General features: G+C 34.7%; 1 protein-coding gene across 1 annotated transcript; it reads left to right on the top strand.

The window, feature by feature from the left end:
• Positions 1 to 2,948: 2,948 nt before the first annotated feature.
• LOC127502587 (solute carrier family 22 member 23-like) lies at positions 2,949 to 20,925 on the top strand. Its single transcript, XM_051875599.1, has 10 exons — positions 2,949 to 3,881; positions 8,558 to 8,661; positions 8,761 to 8,915; positions 11,816 to 11,984; positions 13,641 to 13,768; positions 13,844 to 13,946; positions 15,663 to 15,874; positions 15,967 to 15,999; positions 17,049 to 17,172; positions 19,287 to 20,925. Exons 1-10 carry the CDS (start codon positions 3,477 to 3,479, stop codon positions 19,651 to 19,653), a joined length of 1,800 nt encoding a protein of 599 aa, XP_051731559.1. The 5' UTR covers positions 2,949 to 3,476; the 3' UTR covers positions 19,654 to 20,925.
• Positions 20,926 to 21,497: the final 572 nt, after the last annotated feature.

Raw genomic sequence — 21,497 nt, 5'->3', positions numbered from 1 at the left:
ACATAAAATGGTCAACTTTGTCTTATGTATCCTAAATATACAGGATTAAATAATATTTTCAAAATGCATAATTGAAACATATTTTGAATGATCTGACAGCATTGCAGCTTGATTGGATTGTTTGTGTACAAACATAATGCTGAGTATTCATTGCACTCTTTGTTTAGACTATCATAGTTTAAAATGCTAATAATTATATTTTATGAGGGTATTTCATATTTCAGTAGACATAAATGTGCCGATAGATACAACGCTGCTGCAGTGCATGAGTCACCTGTGATAAAGCTCACCTGATGTACAGTACAGTGTCCTGAAGTGTTGAACTTGTCCTTGTTTGGAAATAAAGGATAATCCGCAGCAGAGTGAGCCAAGGACAGCAGACACTTCCAGGAGAAGCTTTGTGAGACGCATTTGGCCAGAAGAGCGGCGCTGAGTTGTGCCAGACCATATGGTGCATCAGGGCCTGAATGAATGAAAACATGCAAATATTTCAGTGACTTCAATCAATCACTAAAAGACTGATTAAACATTCCTATAGTGTTGCAAACATGTTCAGTACATTGTAAACATTTAACATGAATATCACTCTGCATTGTCTTTCTTCCATCTGTGCGCTACAACCGGCTTTACAACTAGATGAGTAAAGTTGGTGAACAAACTCTCATGTTGGCTTGACAAAGCCTTGTCTGAACGTTTAAAATAACTTTGAAAAGCTTGAACTTTTACTAAAAAAATAATTACTAACATGTTTTAGCACATTGCTAACATGAATTAACAGATTTCTAGCATGATTTAACACATCGTTAACATGTTTTAGCATGTTGCTAACATGATTTAACACATTGCTAACACATTTTAAAATGTTGCTAGAAAGGTTGTTTTAGCATGTTGTTAGCATGAATTAGCATGTTGCTAGCATGATTTAACACATTGTTAACATGTTTTAGCATGTTGCTAACATGATTTAACACATTGCTAACACATTTTAAAATGTTGCTAGAAAGGTTGTTTTAGCATTTTGTTAGCATGAATTAGCATGTTGCTAGCATGATTTAACACATCGTTAACATGTTTTAGCATGTTGCTAACATGATTTAACACATTGCTAACACATTTTAAAATGTTGCTAGAAAGGTTGTTTTAACATGTTGTTAGCATGAATTAGAATGTTGCTAGCATGATTTAACACATCGTTAGCATGTTTTAGCATGTTACTAACATGATTTAACACATTGCTAACACATTTTAAAATGTTGCTAGAAAGGTTGTTTTTACATGTTGTTAGCATGAATTAGCATGTTGCTGGCATGATTTAACACATCGTTAGCATGTTTTAGCCTGTTGCTAGCATGATTTAATACGTTGCTAACACATTTTAAAATGTTGCAAGGATTCTTGGCCTGTTGTTAGCATTAATTAGCATGTTGCTAGCATGTTAATTGCATGATTTAACATGTTGCTAGTATATTTTATCATTTTGTTAGCATGATTTAATGTTTTAGCATGTTTAACATGTTGCTATCATGTTTTAACATGAATATCACTCTGCATTGTTCTTCTCACACTCAAAAAAATCTTTTAAACTCAAAATCAATGTTTTTTAATTTCATGTTTGTTTATTTAATTATTTGGCAAGAAAATGTACAGTATACATAATGCACATTATAATATAATATAATATAATGTAATATAATATCCTCCTGAGACCCAGAAAAAAAAGTTTTTTGTATTTTTTCATGTCATTATATTGTTTAGAGCATAAAAAACAAATGAAAAAATAACATATTTGAAAATTTATATTTTATTCATATGTTATGCTGTAGTAAGTTGTTTAAAAAATAAAATGACATGAAATTACATGTATAGGCAAAAACAATGGGATTTTTTTTTTTAATCACCAATCAATTTTTAGGCTTCAGGATTTTTTTTGACCAAACTTTGTATAAAGATGATTCTCAACCATGTTATGAAAGATATAATAGAATTAATTGATATACCATTTTACTTTATGCAAAATGTGGGTAAAATGACCATACATAGGTTTTCCCATTCAATACAATGTATCAATACACTGTATCTAATTTGCATATTAATGTGTTCTTGGAGCAACATGCAATGAAATTGGCAACATTTTCATAATAATATCTAATAATTAATAGGAATATAGATATTGATATTCACTTGTTGTATCTCCTAAAATGCCTGATAAACATGATTTAAGTCCCGGTGTCCTCTACAGAGGAAGCCTCTGAAAATGTGGTATCTCTGCGAAGCCCTGAATGTGCTCTTTACAGGACATCCAGACTTAAAACTGTGACATGTATGATGTCAGAGAAAATCCCTCAAATATAATGTCCACTACAGAGGACAGAAGTCTATTCCGGGGTCCCATGAGGATATAATAGATCCTTAACGCTCTGCACTATTTTTCTCTTATAATAATAAATTCATCTTAACTCAAATCAATATTTTATGTCAATTTATTTAATTATTTATTTTGCAAGATAATGTACAGCATAATATAATAGATGTAATATTAGGCTATAGAACTTAATATAATATAATATAATATAATATAACACTGCACACTCTTTTTTCTCACATAATACATACTTTTAAAAAACAATATTTCATGTCCATTAAAAGGCAATAATTATTTATTTGGCGAGGTAATGTACATTATATGATGCACATTATAATATAGGCTAATATAATATAATGCTTGAATGCTGTTTTGTGTAATCTGTTTATTTGAAATAAACTGAACACAAATCTGCAGCAAATCTCCTGTTAAAGTTAAACGCGCAGTAATTGTTGAAGCCCACTGAAGTGTTTTTGCCCTGAGCTCATGGGGGGCAGATGCCACACAAAGGCTCTTTGTTGCGCTCGTCCAATCACACACACTGGAGGACAGAACCGCCAGTGCGTGTGCGCGCACGCGCGCGCCAATGGAAGAGCTCGGTCCCTGCGACGAGGGCGGGTCTCGCATTTGGATGCCGTGCGATGCTCGATCACCGGTGCAAGCGGGCGGACGGACACTGGGGCTGCTCTGCGTCGGGCGTGCGATGCACTGACCAAACCTTCACTACATAGGGGTTATTTATGAGCTAGTGTGCGAGCGTCGGGTGGGATCGGCTCAGCATCATCCCTGATGTGAGTACAGCGGAATTTAAGGATGGATACACGGGCCACACCTGTGCGCCAGCTGCGTAACCCGCGGACCTGTTGGAGACCACCGGGCACAGACTCACAGCTCTGGGCAGCAGACAGCCCAGCGATGGCGCTGTGACCACCGGGTTCGACAAAGACCTTATGGGGCCCTTTGCGCATCAACGCGCCCGCTGGATTATCATAGCTTCTGGATTCTGTTCGGACCGGCCTTATACTGACTGGACCGAACCTTCCGCCTTCTCTCAGTGTGTGTGAGTGTGATTTTGAGACAAAGACCGTGCGCGCACCGCTGAAACCCACGCGCTATGGATGCGGTTCGGCTGGACGGGCTCGACCCACCGGCGGAGAACGGCAATGTGTCGCAGCCCGAACCGCCCAAGCGGCTCTCGCAGGTGGACACGGTGGTTCTGCCCTTCCTCGGGGGGTTCGGGAGGTATCAGCGGCGCCTGGTGGCCCTGACTTGGATCCCGGCGTTCCTCATCTCGTTCATCCAGTTTTCGGATCACTTTCTGCTCGGCCAGCCGGACAGGAAGTGCGTCCGCCCGGATCAGGGCAGCGCGGGGAACGGGACGGGCTCGGATCGGGATTTATTCTTGGATCTGATCGCGAACGGGAGCGACGCCACCGAGAACAGCTACGTTACGGCGTGTATGTGCTCGGAGTGGCGCTTTGAGCTGCAGTCGGGACTGCAGCAGAATGTGGTCACCAAGGTAAGATCCTCTGATGGATGCCCTTGGAAAGGATTCCCTCCGGCTGATGGAAATCTACCATTTAAAGGAATAGCTCACCTAAAAATGAAAATTCCGTCATCGGTCAAATTCTGTCATATTCACTCTGCCTCGTGTCCTTCCAAACCCCTATGACTTGCTTTCTTCCCTGGAACACAACACAAGATGTTTAACCAGATGTTTGCATTGTTAATTTATACACAATGGAAGTGAATGGGGACTGGGAGGTTGTGAAAATGCAGGGAAGATTGTCAGCAAATAACAGCTTGAATTTAGGATTGTTCATCACATAATGGAAGCCCATTCCTCCACATAAAGAAAAACATTCTTTGGTAAATCATATTTATGGTATAAAATGTAAGAACTATGATATAAAAATACTTTTTTTTTGACATACTAAATCATAATTATGAGATAAAAAAGTCCAAATTATGACATACTGGACTGGTTTCACAGACAGAGCTTAGATTAAGCCAGGATTAGGCCTTAGTTCAATTAGGGCATTTAAGTAGCTTTAATAAACAAGCCTTAGAAACAAACATTACTGGTGTGAATCTTGAGACAAAACAATGGCTCTGACATATTTTAAGGTATGCTTTCAGCTCAAACATTTTAGTCTAGGACTATCTTAAGCCTTGTCTGTGAAACCGGGGGAATATGAGATAAAAAGTCAATTTTTTGACATACTAAGACATAATTATGAGATAAAAAGTCAAAATTATTAGGGATGCACCGATATGAAAATTTTGGCCGATACGATAACCGATAATTCTTTATATTTGAAAGCCGATAACCAACATATTTGCAGATAAATCTAAATCCAAATTTTTATATAATTTTTGAGAGCCTGATTACAAAAACAAAAGTCTCACCATTAAAAGCCATGTCCCAAACACACGATTATAATGTTCTCATTATAATATTATGTAGCCGATATGACACAATTGCGCTTAACTGTATTTTTTCTTTTTGAAGTGATTTCAATCATATTTCAAGCAATTCGAAACCATCATAGTGAACAGTGCGCATCTGAAGTGTCTCAGCTGAAGGAAATAATCCATTATTTATTGGCCTTAATATATAGGCCATATTTTCCTATCGGGTATAATACCGATAATTCTTTATATTTGAAAGCTGATACCCGATATATTAGCAGATAAATCTAAATCCAAATTTTTATATAATTTTTAAGAGCCTGATTACAAAAACAAAAGTCTCACCATTAAAAGCCACATCTTAAACACACGATTATAATGATGTTCTCATTATAATATTCTGTAGCCGATATGACAGACTTGCGCTTAACTGTATTTTCCTTTTTGAAGTGATTTCAATCATATTTCAAGCAATTCGAAACCATCATAGTGAACAGTGCGCATCTGAAGTGTCTCAGCTGAAGGAAATAATCCATTATTTATTGGCTTTAATATATCGGCCAAATTTTCTTATAAAGCCGATAACATTTAAAATGAACATATCTGCCGATACCGATAATTCTTTATATTTGAAAGCCGATAACCGATATATTTGCAGATAAATCTAAATCCAAATTTTTATATAATTTTTAAGAGCCTGATTACAAAAACAAAAGTCTCACCATTAAAAGCCACATCTTAAACACACGATTATAATGCTCTCGTTATAATATTATGTAGCCGATATGACAGACTTGCGCTTAACTGTGTTTTCCTGTTTGAAGTGATTTCAATCATATTTCAAGCAATTCAAAACCATAATGACGGACAGTGCACATCTGAAGTGTCTCAGCTGAAGGAAATAATCCATTATTTATCGGCCTTAATATATAGGCCATATTTTCCTATCGGGCCGATAACAATAACATTAAAAATGAACATATCTGCTGATAACCGATAATTCTTTATATTTGAAAGCCGATAGCCGATATATTGGCTGATAAATCTTAATCAAAACCATAATGACAGACAGTGCGCATCTGAAGTGTCTCAGCTGAAGGAAATAATCCATTATTTATCGGCTTTAATATATTTGGCCAAATTTTCTTATCATGCCGATAACGATAACATTAAAAATGAACATTTATCAGCCAATATTGATATGGTGGTTGATATATTGTGCATCCCTAAAAATTATGACATACTAACGTAACAATTATGACAAAAAAGTCAAAATGATGACAAAACATCATTAATTTTGAATTTTATGACATGATTTTAACTTTTTGTCTCATAATCACAATGTTTTAATCTCATAATTATAATCTACCAAAGCATGATTGGAGGAAATGGGCTTCCCTAACTTCATGACATTTCTTACATGGTGTTTTTTTCTTATTTTTATCATTTTTAAGCTCAACAACAGTCAGAAACATATCAGCAAGTGCAAATGAGCAAACCAAATGAACATTTAACATTCATTTTGCGTTGGAGTGACAAACCTACCTGAGAAAATTGAGAAATGACGGCAGAATTTACATTTTGTGGGTGAACTATTCCTTTATTTCCTTTAACAGAGACATCTGTGCAAAACACTGGAAACGTACAGGATCTTATCCTTTATTACCAGATCTAACATGGCACAGTGTGTTTACCATCTACTTTTGATGAGAAGAAATCACATAAAATCATGTTGCAGTTTTAAAAAACATGCACTGAAATTCACACCGAATATGTAAACAACATTTAACATGAAATCAGCTCTCCATTTTTAACCAGTTGTCACAGAACTATATCAATTATTTGATGCACATTGCAGATTTTGTTGAATAGGCCTTTTTTGAGCTTGCATTGATCAGCGATGGTTATGTAAATGAGGTGTTTAAACAGCAGTGTCACGGGGTTCGTGAGCGTATCACTTCACCTACAGTATGCATATCAGACGGATAATTGAGTGTTACACCCAGCACAGACTGGAGCAGATAACCCGTTTAAATGCTCACCACAACGTGCAGAGAGATAACTGAGGCCCGACAACTGCTCAGCGCTCTGAACCTAGAGTTTAAAGGGACGGTCAGATTGCACAAACAGTTCTTGACTCTGAATAAACATCTATGACTGCTGCATGCAGAACTAGCATTATCTCACACATTTCAGAGCTTCATCCACATTCCCATTTCCACAGAAGATGCCCTGTAAACACAAGCTTTCCTTCAAACTCTGAGATAAGTGATGCACAGCGTTCCTGTTTTTCTTTGGCCGAATAGCCGGACGCCTGATGACTTGCTGTGTGTGTGTGACCTTTCTCACACCGATAGTCTAGTGTCTTTACCGAGTGTGTTAAAGAGGGTCATTCATTCATGCCGCCGGGCGTGCAAACAAATGCTAATGAAGCATTCTGGCCCGTTTGGTGTTTGAGGACGAGACGACACTGCAGGATATTTGCTCACTATATGTTTATTGAAGTTTATTGGTCATTGTGAACTCAGCAGCGCAATTTCTAATCAAATTTGTAGTGGTAATTGTCATGTTTCAGTGATAGAAACACAGTGTCCTTCAAAGGTAGATGTGGAGTGAGTCATGCAGGATGCGTTTGATATTTTAGGCCCTACTTCTTTTTCCATCTGAAAATCAGTATAAACAAATGAATTATACTTATAAAGATATATTGCATCGCAAAGAGACTGCATAAGGAAAAAGATGCAATGTGACATTGTTTTCATGATATTTGACCACATTTCACCACCAAATTTTCATTATTGTACGTATCTGGATGATTTGGTTTTGAGCTTAAATTCTCAAATATAATTCACTAATTGTGTTTACTGTATTACATTTTGTAAGTAATTTGTATGTAATTCAATAAATTTAATTTTACACAGTATAGTAATAATATATATTAGATATTTTAATTAGGATAATGATAATTAGTGGTTATATGCTTAAATGTGCTTAACTGACATAAAAACTAAACATCTTTATATTTTTTGCATTTTGTTTTTAGGGTGAAATATTACTTAATTTTAATTATGATTCACTAGTTGTTTTAGTGTATTATAATAAAAATACTCTAATACAAAAATTTAAATCAGCATAAATTAAAATATGACAAATAGTTCCATCATGTATAAGTATTTTATAATTTCAATAAATGTATTTTTACACATTACAGTAAAATAAATTTAGATTTTTTTTATAACTAGTGAGGAGAAATGTGCTTAATTTGCATGAAAATAATATCACAAAACATTTTTATATTTTCGTTTTGTTTTTAGACTGAAATATTTCTGATTGTCAATTCACTAATTGTTTTGCTGTAATACAATAAAAAATACTCTAATACAAACATTCTGATCAGCATAAATTAAATTATAACATACTATAATCATGTATAAATATAGAATTTCAATAAATGCATTTTTTACACATTACAGTAATAGAAATTCATTTTTTTGTTAGGATAATGATTTTTTTTTTTTTTTTTTGAGAAAAGATGTTTTGCAATATTTTCAAGTCAGTTAGTTTCATTTTATTTTTAGGCTGAAATATCACTATATTCTTGAGAGGTTACACCATATATTTCATACTTACTGTAAATTAATTGGCCGGTTTTATGGTGTCAATTACAGGCCTGTATGACTTACTGTATGTCATATTTTGATTATATTGACAATTATGGTGCTATATAGTGTTTTTTATAGATATATGATATTTATGTTTCCATCTGTCTTGTTTTGGTTGCAGTGGACGCTGGTGTGTGACGGAGAGTGGAAGGTTCACATCGCCAAGTTCTCTCTGCTGGTCGGCTCCATTTTTGGCTACCTGCTGATGGGAGCGATGGCAGACTGGTACGTTAACAAAATATGTAGCATCTATGATGGTTACGATCATATATATATATATATATATATATATATATTCACAATACTTACTCTGAACCCTGTCAGGTTGGGCCGTATCCCAGTGCTGCTGGTGTCCGTGCTGTCCGTGCTGGTGTTCGGGTTAGCCGTGGCGTTTTCCGTGGATATGGCCATGTTCAGCACACTGCGCTTCTTTGAAGGTTTCTGTCTGGCGGCCATCAGACTGTCCCTTTATGTCCTGAGTGAGTTTTATTCTCTTAAAGTGTAAAGTATTTATCTATCAATCTAGTATTTGTTATTAGTATTAGTATTTGTGAGCATGTAAGATCTGCTGCATAAATAGACATACATAAATCCTGTAGCAGATCCAGGCAGGTGGAGCTGGGGAGGTGGAGGGGTTCAATGAGTCAGACTATTTAAATGTTGAGCAAGCAATCTCATTGGCTGCAGGATCAGCAGAGGCCAATCAGCTTGTGCCATGCGCTTACTGCTTGCAGATTGTAAAGGACCGATCATCCTGCGCCATCTAGAGTTTCATGACTGAACTAGATATATATAAAAATTAGGGCTGTTGATTTAATGTGTTAATTTAATTAATTTATTATGGGAAAAAATAATGTGTTAAAATTGTTAACGCATTTAACACACCCGCCCCACCCCAGTCCTATGTAGTTCATCTTACATTTCATTAATTGGTAACGAACTTGAAGCAGGGCAACAAATGAAGCTTATAGAATTAAGTGAGACTGACCCTAAAATTCAAGATATCAGGGCAAAAATGCCCCTGTATGAGTTTTTGTCTCATATTTATATCATATGATATAGTTAAGCAATATTATACGAGTAACGAGCGCAATATCACTTGAGTACTGTTTTTGTGATGATTTTATACAATAGTTCGATAAAAAAGAAGTTAATATTGTGTTATATTTCAGACACAACATTGTCTGTTTTTGAAATATTAAATATAAAATATAAAGCCAGAGCAGAACTGTTAAGCATCTCCGAGCAACACACAGCGGTGTTTCGTTTCTGAATGAATCCGTGTTTTGAGCGAATCAATCGGGTGAATCAATGATTCAATGACTCATTCATAAAGAGACTGTAGCTGCGTCCAAAATTGCGTTCTGTTAAATTTACTTCACGACCGTTGAAAAATTATGTTCTATATAGTACGAATTCATGTAGTATGAATGAAATCCGGACGTACTACATCCGCCATGTTTTTACTGTCACATGACCTACTAGCGTCAGTTACATCCCTACAACTCCATTCACAAATCCTCTCCCGTGGCCTCATGGGATAATAAAGTGTCCATCGAATGCGCACTTCAGAATCTCGCCGGAAGTAGTAAGTCATTTCGCCTACTGTTTTTCGAATACTATGAATTTGGACATACTACTCTGTTCGCATACTCTTTTTCACATACTATATAGTAGAGAAGTATTCGATTTCGGATGCAGCGATTTACTTCATTCCTGAATGAATCAGCTGTTTGAACGAATCGAATGAATGAATGACTCAATGACTTATTCATTTAGACATTTCCTGCCACCTACTGGCAGCTTTAGTTTCTTATTTAGAATATCATTTCATTTAAAATAATTTCATATTTCATTATAATAATAGAAACCTATTAAAGGTATAGTTCACCCAAAATTTAAAATAATTTACTCACCCTCATGGCCGCTGAAGCCTAAAGGTTTGTGTGCAATAAATTCTATGTTGAATCAAATAAAGTATTTATTTATTTATTTATTTTTTGTCTATTTGATGCTTTTCTCATTTAACACAATAATGACTTTAATTGATGTTTTGGTGGTAATTTCTCAGCCAAATTTGATGTGCAATTAATTTGCGAATAATTAGATTGATGGCAATTAATGATATATATATATATATATTATATTTATATATTTTTTAAGAATATTTAAATGAGAATCACCATTAAGAATAATTGCGAAAACAAACAAACAAACATATCTGGAATGTATAAAGCCTAAAATAGTCTTTATTTTCTTTATGCAAAATATAATTTCATACATATTCTTTTGATTTGAAAAAGTCGCCTCAAAGCCCAGGTCCTGTAAGCACACAGTTTAATTTATGTGCTTTAGAAAGCGTTTTCTGATGAGCAGACATTAAGCGATGCTGATTAAGTAGCTTTTTCAGAGACCGGGGGAAGCTGTGTGTGTGTGTGTGTGTGTGTGTTTAATCGCAAGAACACCTTAGAGTTCATTAATTTGCTCTAATGGAGCCACTTTTTGCTTCGCTCAGACTCAGATGACATTTGAAGTCTGATGCTTTACAGCACCCAATTTTCTCAGAAGCTTTTTGTTTGTGACGGACATCAAAATGATTTACAGAGGGAGAAATAAGCCGTAACGCTAACAAGACTTTCACTTTCATAAAATATTTTTTTTCCTGGTGTTTGCCAAGTCAAATCAGATGAAAAAATACAAAACTCTTAAATGCATCTTCACAAGAACAGAATAAACTCAGCAGCAAAAAATAATCAGCATCTCTTCTTTGTTTAATATCCGCTCATGACATGACAAATTGATCTGCTGGGAGTTCATCAGGGCAATATTAATGAGTTACTCACAGATAGACACACACATGAGTAGAGTTTTAGTATAACATTACACTGTAGTCTCTTCGCTTTATATGTAATTTTCCATAATTTATTGTTTTTGAAGAATAGCTGTACTGAAAAGCATTTATGGTCAACTAAAATATACTTTAATGTCATTTCTATTGAATCTTGTATGTCATGTATTTTAATAAATTTGCATTTACACATTTGACGTATATATCGAGTGAAACGGCTTCTGGAACAAGAAACAAATGTAGGGCGGGGCTTGATTTTGTCTGTGGGGAATTGATTGGATGGTTGTGGTTTGTGGATCTCATGTGAGTGACGCCCTCGTCATCAGGGAAGCGAACAGATGTCGCTGTAAGAGGGAGGAGAAGATATTCTGATTCAAGATTATGAGGAACATGAATTTAACACAATAATTATGTGCACCAATAAATCATTTATAATAATAAATACTGCAATATTCCAGAATTGTCCATTTTGAATTCATGACTTTAAGTGTCCGTTTGTTTTGATTCTGTGATGATCTCTCCGTCTCTAAGGGATTGAGTTGTGTTTGCCCAAATGGCGTTTCTCCATGACCATGATCGCCAGTCTGATCATCGTGGGCGGGCAGCTGCTGATGCCCGGTTTGGCGGCGCTGTGCCGTGATTGGCAGATTCTTCAGATCGCGATCATCGCTCCTTTTGTGCTTATGCTGCCGTATGTCTGGTAAGACGCTCAATAAAGCATAGAGTTCGGTTCGCCTACAGATGCATGAAACACGTAAAACTAGAAGAGCACTCAGATCAGATTGCACGACTGCAATGAATGGAAATAAAATCCTGTTTTATGAGGAAGAACCGACCCAGCTAACAGGGAACGTTCTCAGAACGTTCAGGCAAAGTTATGAACAAACGTTCTTCCAGTAACGTTAATGAAACACTTGTCCAAAGTTATCTGGTCTTTATTAATGTTCTCAAAACATTAGCACAAAAATATTATTTATAGATAGTTCATGGAACATTTTTACCTGAAAGGTTTAGTTCGATGTTCGTCTAATGTTTTTTAACCTTCTGGTGTTGCTTGCGTAGCGGTCAAAAATTACAGATTTTTTTTATTTCAATGAAATTAATATACTATATTTTAGTTTGATAATGTTATTTATGTAATATTTTGTATTTTTAGGGGATTTTATGTTACTAAACTATATTTATGGGATAGTTATGATCCATTTTTTACCTGTTAATCACTTTTTTGTTTAGACCGGAAAATTAAATTTCAGATTTAAACTGTGGTAAATCTAGAATGTTTAGGAGCACAAACTTAAGTTTGGTCAAGATTATTGCTGAAGTAAAAAAAAAAAAAAAAAAAAGTGGAACTAAAAAAAGTATAAAATGAAAAATGCTATTTTTTAAATTTTATACTAAATATATATTTTCCAAATATATTTATATGAATATGTAGTATATATATTATTTAGTATATGTTTTACTCTAAAACTGTGAGAAAATCTATAAAGCTATAAATCTAAACAAGTTGTGTTCCAAATTTGAAGTTGATATCTCAAAAAATGAGCTTTCAGTAAGATTTTGTTTGGTTGCAGTACCAAACGCTTCCACTAGGTGAAATTCATTTCCAATTCTTTCCAGTGCGTTCATTTTTAACTTTCGAATCATGTCCATTACTTTTTTGTGTTCACATATCAAGTGCCAAAACCTTTACCAAGTTTCGTACCATTCAGATGAAGTAAAAAAAATTCTAAAAAAACAAAACGCAAAATTTTTCGGTCAGAAATGACCAAAGAGCACCAGATGGTTAAATGTTTCTACTCGTTTCAGAACGTTCAGAGAACCTTCAAAAGTATCATTCCCGTAATATATTTGAAGAATAATAAAATTGAACGGTTCCGTAACGTTCGCATAACCAAGTGTTTTTAAAATATTTAAAAATCTGGACGTTTTGAACGGTCAGAGAACATTTAGAAGTAACGTTTTTATAACTTAGAGGGAACGTTAGCAAAATGTTATTAGAACATATTTTTGTTAGCTGGGTAATTACTAAGTTTGATGAATTTTACCATTAAATCTTTTAGTAGCACGTAAACTAGACATCTACATGCAGAACTGTATTCCACTTTGTTTTGTGCATGTGAAATAATTATTACTTTTGGACAGACCATTTCCTTTAAATACTTTAGTAGTATTTTGTTTTCTGTAACCGTTTGCATAAATTGCTGTGCCATATCTTGAATGAGTTTTTGCTTTGGTCCATTATGCTAGTCTATAATCAATTTCAAATTTAACCATCCTGAAACAACACACAAAAACAAGACGAACAGTTTGATTCACATTAGTCAGACTCCCGTTGTCTTTGCTCTTTTGTCAGGATGTTTCCCGAGTCTCTGCGCTGGTTGTTGGCCACTCAACATTACCAAAGAGCCAAGCGACAAATGTACCGAATCGCCCAGAGCAACAGCGTCGACACAGCAACCGACCCCAGTGGCATCCTCTCAGGTGAATACGGCTGTTGTTGATGTGAGGTGAATGTGTTTTACCTTGAGGATGATGATGATGATGGTGGTTTTGTAGAGCTGGAGACGGAACTGCAGCAGAAGCCAAAGACGTCCTGCGTAACGCAGCTGACCGGCACCCGAAACCTGTGGAAGAACACCGTGGTCCTGTGCGTGAACTCGTAAGTGCTGTCTCGGCTGCCTCTCAAAACCTAGTGAGCTGAAATGAGCCTCATAAGAGAGTGATCTGAAACACTCTACACAGGCAGAAATATCAGAGTTCATATTAGAGTCACTTTTGGAAGGCAAGTAGATTTATAATCAAAGTTTCTCAAATTAATTGACTCTTTTCTGGGATTGTTTGTGATTGTTGCCTAGCTGTCATCTAGTTCAGGGGTTTTCAGTGTTTTACATTCTACAAACAACCAAATATCAGGGACCCTCTTCCTAAAATTTAAAAGGCAATTTATACTGTGGAAAAATTACTATTATAATCTAATTTTTATTTATTTTAATGCATTTTTAGATATTTAATACATTTTTGATTTATTCTAAACTTATTTGAATTTTATTTATTATTTTTACAACTTTACACTGTTTCTTCTCTACATTTCGCATTTTATTTATTTTAATCAATTTTTATATATTTATTTTAATCAAATTATTTATTTTAATCTTTTTTTATTTTAATCTAATTTTAATAACCTTATTTATTTATTTGAATTGTATTACTTATTTTCACATCTTTACACTTTCTTCTCTACATTTCTAATTTTAATTTATTTATTTTAAATTCATTTTAATATTTTTTTTAATTTATTTTAATATTTATTTAAATACATTTTTATATATTTATTATAATTTTATCTTATTTTTTACATCTTTAGTTTCTTCTCTACATTTCTCTATTTATTTTAATAAATTTTTATATATTTATTTTAATCACATTTTTAATTTATTGTAATCTATTTATCTATTGTTTACTTGTTTATTTTAATCTAATTTTAATAACCTTTTTTATTTGAATTGTATTTCTTATTTTCACATCTTTACAGCTTCTCTACATTTCCCATTTTTATTTTTAATCAAAATTATTTATTTTAATCTTTTTTTATTTTAATCTAATTTTTATAACCTTATTTAATTTAATTTTTTTTCTTATTTTCACATCTTTACACTGTTTCTTCTCTACATTTCTAATTTTATTTATTTTAAATTCATTTTAATATTTTTTTAATTTATTTTAATATTCATTTAAATACATTTTTATATATTATATTTATTATAATTTTATCTTATTTTTTACATCTTTAGTTTCTTCTCTACATTTCTCTATTTATTTTAATAAATTTTTATATTTATTTTAATCTATTTTTTATTTACTTTTAATGTTTATTTATTTTAATAAATTTTTATATATTTATTTTAAACATTTTTATTTTAATTTTCTTTTTTTCTTTTTTTTTACATATTTTCTTCTCTACATTTCCTTTTATTTATTTTAATCAATTTTTATATATTTATTTTAATCTCATTTTTATTTATTTAAATTTTATTATTTTTCATTTATTTTTACATATTTACATCTTTTCTCATTTTTATTTAAATCTAATTTATTTTAATTGAATTTTTACTCTTGTATTTTAATTTAATTTTGAATCTTATTTACTATATATTTTTTCATATTATTATATATTTTATTTCACGGACCTCCTTTCACTCCCTATGAAAACCACTGATCTAGATGATGTCACTACCTGCAGTTTTGCATAGGCGAAGGTGCAATCAAAGCGATCTCGAAAGGCAGTTCGCTTGAAACGCAACCCTAGTGTGCGAGCTAATCATTGTGCATCTGTTCTCATCTCAACACATAATCAATCGGCCCTTCTTCCTCTCAGGTTGACGGGCTACGGCATCCATCACTGTTTTGCTCGCAGTGTTCTGGAAGGCAGCGAATCTCATCTGAATTACTACGCAGTGGCTGCCATCGCATTCGCCTCCTGTATTGTGGTGTGTCCTGTGGTGGGCGGCTTTGGCAGGAGAGGAGGCCTGCTTACCTTCATGATCATTACAGCCTTGGCATCGCTGCTGCAGCTGGGTCTGCTCAACCGTACGTACACTTACAGTCTATAACAGAGACTCTGTGGTTGTGTATCGTCCTCTGAATGTGTAGTAATGGCCGTTTTCTTTCTCCTAACACAGTAATCGGGAAGTACAGTCTTCGGCACGATGCAGGTAAAACTAAACAAGTACAGTATTATGCATTATATGTTTTATAAAGCAGTGGTTCTCTACTGTTGTGACGGGGATGTGGAAAAGCAGGGTTTTATTATCAAAATTAAGCTGGTCAGTTATTTTGGTGCATTTTTATCTCACTTGGCCAAATTAGTATTATATGTCAACATAAACAGGTTGCGTGACACATTCAATGAACTGCAACGTTTTAAAAATAAACATCCAGTTTATTCTTGCAAGTTCATCCAATTCAAGAGACGTTCAGAAACCAATTAAAAACCAATACATTTCAGTATTTCATTTTGAAGAGATTTTTGTGTACATTTTGTACGGTAAACAACTTCAGTGTTGGGTCACCACTTAATGTTCGGTCTTTGAAAAAAAACAGTTGAGAACCACTGTTATAAACGATCTTAAGTGTGTTTATAATTATGGAACCCTGTTTCCACTTTAGTATAGAAAAATAAAGTAAAAATGTAATTGCGACTTTATTTCTTCCTTTTCACATTGTCACTTTTTTTTTTACTTCATCAGAATGGTACGAAACTTGGTAAAGGTTTTAACACTTGCTATGTGAACACAAATAAATCATGGACATTATTCGAAGAGGTTACATGGTCCTGGAAAAAGGTGTCACACTTGTACTGTTTGCGTCAAAAATAACCGCATTGGAAACGAATGGGAAACTAGTGGAATTGTTTGGTACTGCACCCAAATAAAATCTTACTGAAAGCTCATATTTTGAGATATCAAGCTCAAATTTGGGACACAAGTTGCAGTTTTAGAGTAAAACATGTTTTGGAATATATATATTTCATATAAAAATGTTAAACATTTTTGCATAAATTGTCACATTGATTTGAGTGCAACCAATTTTATAAGAAATATTTAAATATTTTTGTGCTTGTTATTAATTTAACAACATGCACAAAAATTTCAGTGATTACCAATGTTGCTATAGGAGTACATTAGACAGAAAAATGCAGGGAAACACTGGATCTGTTTGTACAAAGTGTGTTTTGTCTGAAATCTTCTCTTGTCTGTCATAGTTCTGCGGGACACCCTGAATCGGCGCTTCTCGTACGCGTTCTCCATCATCGGGATGTTCTCGTCTCATGCTGTCAGCACACTCAGCATCTTTTACTGCGCAGAGATCACGCCGACTGTCATCAGGTCAGCACATCTCTGTCTCCAGCACAGATCCTGTCTGTCAGATGACTCTAAAGGGACGATGACTGTTCACACAGAAAGCAGTTTACAGAGGACTTGAGATTTGTGAAATATTTCACTGTACAGTTTTGGTCAGATAACCCTTTCTTGAGACCTTAACATCACTATTCTGATTTGTGAAAGTTTCACAGTACAGTTCCTGTCAGTTAACCCTTCCTATACTGTGAAAGATATCAGTGTACTGTAAAAAATTTCACAAATCAGAATAGTGAAGTTAGACCTTCAGGTAAGGGTTAACTGATCAAAACTGAACTGTGAAAGATTTCACAAATCACAATAATGAAGGAAGGGTTAACTGACCAAAATTGTATTGTGAAAGATTTCACAAATCACAAGACTTAAGTTAACCCAGGAAAGAGCTAACTGACCTACATAGACTGTGAAAGATTTCACAAATCACAGGGAAGCTACAGACTCAGGAAAGGGTAAACTGACAAAAACTGTACTGTGAAAAATTTCAAAAATCAGAATAGTGAAGTTAAGGACTCAAGGAAGGCTTAACAGACCAAAATTCTACTGTGAAATATTTCACAAATCACAATGGTGAAGGAAGGTGTTAACTGACCAAAACTGTACTGTGAAAGATTTCAGAAATCCCAACAGGGAAGCTACAGACTCAGGAAAGAGTTAACTGACCAAAATTGTAGTGTAAAAGATTTCACAAACCAGAATAGTCAAGTTAGGCACTCAGGGAAGGGTTAACTGATCAAAACCGAACTGTGAAATATTTCAGAAATCACAATAATGAAGGAAGGGTTAACTGACCAAAACTGTATCGTGAAAGATTTCAGAAATCACAATAGTGAAGTTAATGACTCATTAAAGAGTTAACTGACCAAAACTGTAATGTGAAAAAATTCACAAACCAGAGTAGTCAAGTTAGGCACTCAGGGAAGGGTTAACTGATCAAAACTGTATTGTGAAAGATTTCAGAAATCACAATAGTGAAGTTAATGACTCATTAAAGAGTTAACTGACCAAAATTGTACTGTGAAAGAATTCACAAATCACAACAGAGAAGCTACAGACTCAGGAAAGGGTTAACTGACCAAAATTGTACTGTGAAAAATTTCACAAAAATCACAATACTGAAGTTAACCCAGGAAAGTGTTAACTGGACCAAAATTGTACTGTGAAAGAATTCACAAATCACAACAGGGAAGCTACAGATTCAGGAAAGGGTTAACTGACAAAAACTGTACTGTGAAAAATTTCAAAAATCAGAATAGTGAAGTTAAGGACTCAAGGAAGGCTTAACAGACCAAAATTCTACTGTGAAATATTTCAGAAATCCCAACAGGGAAGCTACAGACTCAGGAAAGAGTTAACTGACCAAAATTGTACTGTGAAAAAATTCACAAACCAGAGTAGTCAAGTTAGGAACTCAGGCAAGGGTTAACTGATCAAAACCGAACTGTGAAATATTTCAGAAATCACAATAGTGAAGTTAATGACTCATTAAAGAGTTAACTGACCAAAATTGTACTGTGAAAGAATTCACAAACCACAACAGGGAAGCTACAGACTCAGGAAAGGGTTAACTGATCAAAACTGTATTGTGAAAGATTTCAGAAATCACAATAGTGAAGTTAATGACTCGTGAAAGAGTTAACTGACCAAAATTCTACTGTGAAATATTTCACACATCAGAATAGTGAAGTTAGGCAGTCAAGGAAGGGTTAACTGACAGGAACTGTACTGTGAAAGATTTCACAATTCGGAATAGTGAAGTTAAGGACTCAGGAAAGAGTTAACTGACCAAAATTGTACTTTGAAGGAATTTACAAATCACAACACGGAAGCTACGGACTCAGGGAAGGGTTAACTAAAACAAGTGATTTTGTATTAACGGTTTGTGTTTATTGGGAATAAACGTTAAAATAGAGAAAGCCTATTTTGTCTAAAGGTTCAATAAACTGTTCCATTTAAAAAAACAGATTTGTATGACTATTATTTTAGACTTTACAGGGTTAATACTTGCATGCCTGGCTTAGCAATAAACTTCATTACCTGTAATAAATGCGTGTTTTGACTAATCTTTTTGTTTGTCGTAACAGGGGTGGCGGCGTCGGTCTGGTCCTCGCGAGCGCAGGGTTCGGCATGTTAACAGCGCCTCTCATGGAGCTCCACAATCAGAAGGGTTTCTTCCTGCATCACGTGATCCTCACCTGCTGCACGCTGCTCTGCATCATTTGCATACCGTTGCTCCCGGAGACCGCCGGCCAACCGCTGCCCGAGACTATTGCTGAGGGGGAGGGGCTACTGCGGCGGCCCATCCTCCCTGGAGAGCAGCACCACCTCCTGGCCAGGACCGAGGTCAGGGAATACTCACGCGTTCAGGACACGCCCCTTCACCAGGTCGTGAACCCCGGCAACGGCTCAGTGCCTAGCAACAGTACAGCCAATGGCGTGAGGACTTCATGACAGCATTTTCTAAGATCGGCCAATTGAAGAACAGTGGGAACGATAAGTTTCGATTGTAAAGAACGAGCCTCATTCATTCGTTTTTAAAACCGCGGACTGAGACAGATGTCCCGATAAAAGTGTCAAACGCCTCATTAACCAGCATCGGTGAAGATTATTACCATTGTAGGAACTGAAAATGTTATTTTAACTTGCATTCAATGAAAGGAGTTCTATTTTTCGAACGGCCACTAATTTAATGTCTCCGAACAACAACCTCATGGAGGAGTTTCACTGATTTGAATGTGTTTTTTGTATGTTTGGTAAATGTTTGGTATTTATTAAGGACAGAATGACGACAGTAAGAACCGACGGGCCTCGTTCACGACACGAGTGAAGCAAATTTAAGTAGTTGTAATGCTTTCCATTCGTAGGAATGGTGGTCAAGCGCGACAGAAATGAGTTTTGCTCACGTTTCGTGAATGAAGCGCGTCGTGTTCGTGTGCACCTCACTATGTTCAGGTTTTTTTAGTCTGTCTGTTTTGCACTAAAACTAGAAAAGCAATCATGAGTCGGCCAGATGAATCTGAACTGAATGTGAATGAAACCACAACTAGACAGATGATGGCTGTTTAAAAAAATACAACAGCACAACTTAATGGTCTGCTCTTAACATGCAAACATTCACAAACTCAATAACCTTCATCTGGTGAAACCTGTCAGGAAAGTGTCACGGGTCATATCGCACAACAAAATCAATAGAAATACATTAAAGACAAGAAAAAAATTGGTGTACTTTTAAGAACATTAAGATTTTTCATTACTTCAATGATATTGTACTGGCTTTTGCTAAGTAAAAACATAAATGTATTAAAGTAATGAGAATTTAATGACAATCATCAAGAATAATAAAATTAAGAATAATGCGCAGATGCATTATGGTCATTTCCTTTTGCATTGTGCTAATGATATTTAGGAGGATGATGTCACAATGCTTAAATATTTTAATGGTTGTAAAAACAACCATTTTATTTATTTTACTTTTGATTCTGGAGTGAAATGAGACCCAGACACACTTTCATGACATTTACTCAAATCATAAATGTGAACTCTGGTTGATGTGGAGCATGACCACTAGAAGGGCTGCTGAGTGTTTTCATGTATATTATTATTATTATTATTATTATTAATGTGTAGAATAGCAGTGGAGTAACTTGAACATCACAAAACTCCTGTTTATCCTTAAACTACTGAATATAGAACCAAATTATGAAAAAACAAGTCTCCCGACCTTATAGCAGGACATTAATGAAACATTTCAAGGTTTTAAACTGTGACTGCAAGTATTGTGTGTATACAGGCTTCTGGGATATATATATTTATCTCTGAATGTGAGTCGTGGTATTTCACATCCTAATGGCAGGAGTAATAGTGAGTAATCAGAAACAAGCACAGGATCAATACTTACATATATGCATTTGGCTACTGTCCTGTATAAGCTTCAGCACTCCACGATACTGATTAAAGCACATTGGAAGAAAGAGCACAAACGAGTGAATCTCACAAAAACAACAACAACATGCCCAGGCCATTTTTCACTCCAAAAATCCAAAAGAAATGACAAAGTATATTTTTCTTAAAGAGAATGAAACCTATTTTTAGGACCAAAAATCTCTCATTACTTTAATGTGGGACAAAATATTATTAAAATTGTCAAGCACAATTGTAAGGTATACGTCACCAAAAAACTGCTTGATTATAAATAAAAAAATATTTTATTTTTAAAAACAGACTAAAATAACAGATTTTTTTTGGCTTGAAACATGACCTGGACACACATTAATGAGATTCACTCAAACATGGAG

This window comes from Ctenopharyngodon idella, chromosome 20 (genome assembly GCF_019924925.1).
Source record: "Ctenopharyngodon idella isolate HZGC_01 chromosome 20, HZGC01, whole genome shotgun sequence".
In the NCBI taxonomy this organism is placed as follows: Eukaryota; Metazoa; Chordata; class Actinopteri; order Cypriniformes; family Xenocyprididae; genus Ctenopharyngodon; species Ctenopharyngodon idella.
This window is presented reverse-complemented; position numbering and strand designations above follow the sequence as displayed.

What these genes read in the sequence shown, in the direction of transcription:
- LOC127502587 (XM_051875599.1), top strand. Translation starts at nt 3,477, where the DNA reads ATGGATGCGGTTCGGCTGGACGGGCTCGACCCACCGGCGGAGAACGGC. An exon ending in AGCAGAATGTGGTCACCAAG is followed by an intron (nt 3,882 to 8,557) that starts GTAAGATCCTCT and finishes TTTTGGTTGCAG; the next exon opens with TGGACGCTGGTGTGTGACGG. An exon ending in ACTGTCCCTTTATGTCCTGA is followed by an intron (nt 8,916 to 11,815) that starts GTGAGTTTTATT and finishes TCCGTCTCTAAG; the next exon opens with GGATTGAGTTGTGTTTGCCC.